Source organism: Macrosteles quadrilineatus, unplaced genomic scaffold (genome assembly GCF_028750875.1).
Source record: "Macrosteles quadrilineatus isolate MER2022 unplaced genomic scaffold, UCM_ALF_1.0 Scaffold_6__1_contigs__length_79288215, whole genome shotgun sequence".
Taxonomy (NCBI): Eukaryota; Metazoa; Arthropoda; class Insecta; order Hemiptera; family Cicadellidae; genus Macrosteles; species Macrosteles quadrilineatus.
The window spans coordinates 2,313,386-2,319,474 of NW_026542599.1; the positions used below are offsets into that span (position 1 = coordinate 2,313,386).

General features: G+C 34.1%; 1 protein-coding gene across 1 annotated transcript; it reads right to left on the reverse strand.

Moving 5' to 3' along the window:
* Window positions 1–758: 758 nt before the first annotated feature.
* LOC128996991 (growth arrest and DNA damage-inducible protein GADD45 gamma-like) lies at window positions 759–4,912 on the reverse strand. The gene is made up of 4 exons (XM_054422562.1): window positions 4,713–4,912; window positions 3,100–3,319; window positions 2,158–2,358; window positions 759–1,149 (listed from the first exon to the last, which is right to left on the reverse strand). Exons 1-3 carry the CDS (start codon window positions 4,757–4,759, stop codon window positions 2,179–2,181), a joined length of 447 nt encoding a protein of 148 aa, XP_054278537.1. The 5' UTR covers window positions 4,760–4,912; the 3' UTR covers window positions 759–1,149; window positions 2,158–2,178.
* Window positions 4,913–6,089: the final 1,177 nt, after the last annotated feature.

Below are 6,089 nucleotides of genomic sequence, written 5' to 3' on the forward strand. Positions count from 1 at the left end.
ATTGTCTGACAGCCCCAGTGGGCCCACCACTCATGCAAACCACAGCTCGTCGAATAGTGCTAATTTTTGCACCTTCTCACTTTTCTTAGTACCCTACTGCCCTGTTTTTAGCGAATTTCCCATATAGGGAATAAGCTTTTTAGATTTGTGCCGGACACAATGTGAAGGTACAGGCTTCTCTCTTTAATAGAGGTTATGAACACAAAAGACTACAATGATTTTTTTTAACAAACCCTACAGAAAAGCAAAGTACGGAGTAAACCCGCTTCCCCGCTTGTGGGATGACAATGCGCTTTTGCTTTGATATGTCGTGCTAGAAATATACTTGTGTTGAGCAAGAAAAAGCCCGAACTGCGAGTGTTGTGCGGAAATCCCTATCCCACTGGGTGCTCCACTGTCAGTGTTGTAGTAGGCTACATATTTGTGGTACTTTGCCCTAGATCTAGACACACCAGCACTAGTGCTAGATACCAGTTGGGTGCACCAATGTTCTCTCTACCTCACTTCTCTGTACAACCCCTTATAGCCCAATTAGTTTGATAGTAAAATCAAATTATTAGTAAAAAAATTATGGAATTAAAATTTTCAATTTATTGCTAACAAATTTTTGATTTAACCTAAATATAACAATCCAACAAGCTATCCTGCAAAATATTACAAATGTATTACAACGTATGAACTCTAGGGTCGTAAATCACTAGATATTTTTAGAAAACCATTCAATGTTTGTAAATACACTGGCAAATAACAACAATAAATTCCAATAATCCATTTATTTCAAACATATCTAGCAAACAAAACTGAATAAACAAAACATCTTAAACGAACACTGTTGAACTTAATGCTAAAGAAACAAAATAGATTAACGAAGTTGTTGCAAGATACAAGTTTTTCCTACTGACTTAATCATACATTTTTCATCTCCTACGGATTGTTTTACAAAACATGTTACTTTACCATGTAGCTTTGTCAGAGACACCACTCATTTATGTACAGCTACATAAGTTCCCAACACAGTGGGAAGAACAAGTTACAATGTGTGGCTTCAAGCCGAAGCCGAACTCGTTCGTTGAGTCATTTGGAGGAATCCTCCGACTCGAGTCAATAAACAGACTGAGCTGTTAGAATCAATCAGAAGTAATTGTCCACCTGAAAAATATACAAATTGTTTACTCATAAATTTAAGGTTATTTGATAATTTTAGTATTCTAATATGATATCTCCGGCTTTTGAACTAATGTGGTAACGACTTGAACTGCATTTATAGTGGCGCTAGTTTTGTCATTCATTTTAAATATACTATACCTAAACATTTCATTAAATTGCAATCTAAGGATATTAACTTAATTTTGGTTCGGCTTTAGTCCTTTAACCTTTAAGACATTGATGGTTTCCTCTAAATTGAGGATGAATTTAAAGGTTGCTTTACCTCTTTGGTTGTTTTATACCAGATGACATGCAATAACATACAAACATAATGTTGTATATTAAAATTTTTTTTGTTAAATAGTTTTTTAGTTGGTGGGCCTAAATAACAACATATACTCGTAAATATCAAACACTCTACAAATACTGGGCTAAGGTATATACAATTTATTACAAATGATTTAGCTAAAGTCGTAATAAGTGTATTAGTGTGTGAGACATAAAATATTATGAACTTTGAAAGAAAATATTTACTGTTCATTCAGTAGGAGTGAATTGATTTAGCCTACAATGAAGTATTAAGTGGTACGTTTATTAGATAAGATAATCTCTTTGGTTCCACTCAAGTGAAGTAGGTTATAGTTCCAGATATTTAGCATCTAATTGTTTTAGCGTGTCATTTGAAGACTAGGCCAACATTTTCAACCAAATTGATGATTTAAACGTAACAAAAACATAAGAATGTTACAAAGTAATTATAAACAAATTTTTTTACAAAATTGATTTACTTTTAGTCAAAATAAGAAATAAACTAAATGGGATAAACTAACTTGATTCATAAGAAAGAAAATTTTCTTAAAAAATCACTATAGCATCACCTGTCAAACAATAGGCCTATAGCCAATAATATTAGTCACAACTCACAAAACTTTTACTTGACTGGAATTTCTATAAATGTTATATCATCGGTAAAATTAAACAAAAAACAAAACCAAATCCACTAATACTTACAAAGTATCTACACTATTGGGATCACTTGGCGGGCAGTTTAAATACAGGCTGCGTCACAAACGTGAGTTCTGGAGAATTGATCATCCTTTCCAGTTCTATCTCGAGGCAAAGCAGCCGATCGAAGTTCCTGTGTCTATGTATGAGGATACAACTGCAGTCTACTTCTCCAACCGTATCTCTGAGTCTATCCAGGCTGTCTACCTGTGGGAAATCCAGCTTGTTAGATTATGTTGGCAATATATGTAAAGTATAAATATGCACTCAATGTAAAAAACTACACAATGTTAGCTAACCTGAGTCATAGAACTCACAACAAAAGTGTGTAGGATTTGGTAGAGAAATTGATATTTTTTTCATATTAATTTGAGATGGGGACCAGTACCGCGGTTACAAATGGGCATGGTGGGCCCAGGGGCGCAAGAGTTTTTTTCTTGTTTTGGGGGCGCAAGCAAGAGACGCTATTTGGAAAATATCTGCAATTACATCTTAAGTAAAATTAAAACCATTTTTTTAATTAAAAATTTTAAGAACTTTTAGTTAAAGCCCATTTTATTTTTAAGAAAGCACCCTTGGAATTAAGTGTGAATGTAAGTTTAAGTTAAACTTACGGTATTGTATATTTAATTGATGGTTTACAGCTTATAGTCTTTTACTTATAATGAGTTACACCATACATTAAAGAGCAACTTAGACAGAGTACCTAGTAGGGCTACTCTTTAATCCATGGTTGTGCTGTAGGCCTACTTTACGTTTTTGTTGGATAAAAAGTTGGCTTATTCCACAAAAAACAGCAATTGAAATGAGCACACACTATCCATGGCACAATTTAACGTTCATTTTTTATCATAAACGGGATAGGTAGAACTTTAACATGAATGAAATAGGCCTAGACCTCTAGCTTTATCTGTGGGCCTAGTCTACAACGTAATTTACATACGGTACCTTGATTATAGCAATGTTGTGTTCGTAACAGAATGCCTCTAGCAGAACAGACTGGATATGTTTGGCAGCGTCGTTTGTGTGAGGCATAACGCAGAACAGAATCTGCGCAGGATCCATCTCAAGCACTTTGATAGCCGGCCGCAGACCGCATGTTATACGCTTCTCATCTGCAGCTGTAGCTAGCAATGCAGACACTGCCTTTCCCACTCGTTTGAGCTCCCTGAAAACAACATAATCATTAGAGACTTTTTATTATTTGTCATGTGAAAGTTGTTCCTATGTTAAAATTTTAGTGCCATCAGTTGTTTTATAAATTAATTGTATACTACTTAATATGCTTAAAAATAGCCTTGTCAAAAAATCCTAATTAAACTTGACCCTCTTTCTAAACCAAACCATTTCTATATAGAAATTAATTTACTACTTTAATCATACTGTTAAAGGATAATCGGTAAGTACTGCATAAAAATCTTATGGCAGGTTTTAAGGCTAAATTTAAATTATACCTACTAATAAAACTTTCTTAAAAATCCAAAACCAATCTAGGAAGGAAGGTACAGCCATTTTTTTTTTCATTGCAATCACAACGTTATTCTTTAAGTTATAACAATGGAAGAAACCTAGGACACAAAGCTTGATTCTCTAGTAAATGTAGCCTATGTGTAAAACGTAGTAGACTTAAGCTTACTCCGCCTTTCAATAAAAGAAGTTTGAGTAAATTTTACAAACTTACAAAGTGTTTATAACTAATACCCAGTCTAGTTTCCACCTAACCAAAACATGGCTACATATTTGTGAGTGTGTCATAAAAGTAGGCCTAAGGCCCAAAGATTTATCTAACTTTCTTCAAACAAACAAGTTCCTAACTTAGGTTTCCCTTTGATTACATATACACCGTAACACTTAAAAATAATGTTTGTGACTTTTAAGAAGTGTTCATTCATACTATCAGCTTTATGTCATTTCCCTGAAATTGGACACTGCCATAATAAAATAAGTATGGCAAGAGAAATTTTATTTTCATGATGCCAATGACCCTTCATTTAAAGATTAACTTGGGTAATGCTCTTACTTAAGTTAGTAGTAAGCCTAATGCTCTTACTTCTTTGTGACCCTTTAAGTCGAAATTGTTCATTTAGCAAAACAATTACTAAATTCAATAACTTTTAAAATAGGCTACCTACACTGTTTTGATTTGTAAAGTTAGACTGTGACAAGAGCAGTGCCACAAAAGTTTAGACTAAGTTAAGTTATTCACAAAAGTATCTTAATGAACATAACTTAGCTTTGTTGGAAACTGTTATCTAACTTAGCTGTGATACTGTGATAAGATAAAGGATTATGACACTTGAGAACCCTCTTATGTAGCCTATTCAAATAGATAGCCGGTCTTCAAAATTGGCACCGGTGGGTACAGTAACCTTTATGTGATGGGGCTTAGAATAACCGAAATAGGGCCTAATGTAACCTGAGTTTAACTTAGGATAATTATTTATGAAAATAATCATTATGCACTTAAAACTCGTCACAAAAATGTTTAGTAGCCTAATAACAATAAGATGAAGGATAGCTTAAACAGACAAAAACAAGTAAATAAAAAAATCATAACTTACTTGTTGCTCATGATGTGCCTAGGTTCTTCAAACACTTCAATTCCCATTTTGTGATTATTTCGTGGAGAAATATTCCTAGAGCGAAACACGCTGAGTAAATTCACACACCTAGGCTTAAAACAGTAAATAACCACAACACAATTTCACAAACAAACTTGTAATTAGATTGTTGCACAATCGATCGATGCTGTAATGACAGAAGTAGCAGACGATCGCACTGACAAACTCTCTCGCACCGGCCACAGAAGTAGAATGAAGCCTCAATTTGCAGCCCGTTGGTTTTGTTGCCGGCGGCCCCCCACCAAACCACGAGGTCGAAGTATGCCCGGTATTCCGACACCCCACCACTTTCGTCGGTTCTAGGAATGAATGGATGGTTAATCCCAGGACGGGCCCAGCCAGACAGGAATTTATTGTTCTTTGAAGTAGACCTTAACCGAAGCCACAAAAATGCTTTCATGGAGTTTTGCCAGTTGGGAAGAACGGGTAGACTTAGAATTTGAATGTTTTCTTAATCTTGGCATAATTTTTGTTGTCATTTAGCGATTTAGCCGATTATTTTTCTTTAAATATTTATGCCAACAATACTGATTAATTTATACTGGTGTTTGGTGTTTTACTTTTTTAAATAAAATCTATTGATTCTAAAACGTTACCATACTGTTGAATTTATTCTATTTCAAATACTATTTTTTTTCGATTGTACAAAATTGATTAAAGTGTTCTCAGATAGGTTACATACGGTACAAGGTACAACCATAGATTAAACATACTCCCTTGGTACAACTATGGCAAAATGTTTACAACTGTGTTTGTACAAACGATAAATTATTATTTATTAGTCTAAAATTAACTATTGCTTATTACTTCCACAGACACAGAAAGCTCACTATTGCTAATGCTAATATTTTACTTTTAACTAAGATTTTTAGATCGGGTTTTAGACAAATACCACGGTGGTAATATGCATTCCTTATATGCATTTTAATATGCAGTTTAACCACCCCAGGCACTTACAGAACAAAATTTAAGTTACTTGTTGAAAAGTATCATCATGGTCATCAATATGATTGGCATTTTTGACGTTTTTGAAATGCATATTAGATGGGTAACTAGGTAGCTGATTATATGCAGTGGAGTGAATAAAACTAGTATATTCTCATTAGTATTTTCTAACTAGTTTTAGCTAATTCTCAAAACTAGGTGAATAAGAATTTGCTAAAACTAGTTAGAATATACTTGGGTCATTTGGCGAATCCTAGTATATTCTAACAGGTTAGAGTAAACTAGGCCTAGAAAATACTAAACAAAATACAAACTTCCAATTCTGAACATATCACCCGCCATGGTGCCCTTTGTTTTCACACACTACACAGG

What these genes read in the sequence shown, in the direction of transcription:
- LOC128996991 (XM_054422562.1), bottom strand. Translation starts at nt 4,759, where the DNA reads ATGGGAATTGAAGTGTTTGAAGAACCTAGGCACATCATGAGCAACAA. An exon ending in AGGCACATCATGAGCAACAA is followed by an intron (nt 3,320 to 4,712) that starts GTAAGTTATGAT and finishes TGTTGTTTTCAG; the next exon opens with GGAGCTCAAACGAGTGGGAA. An exon ending in ACAACATTGCTATAATCAAG is followed by an intron (nt 2,359 to 3,099) that starts GTACCGTATGTA and finishes GATTTCCCACAG; the next exon opens with GTAGACAGCCTGGATAGACT.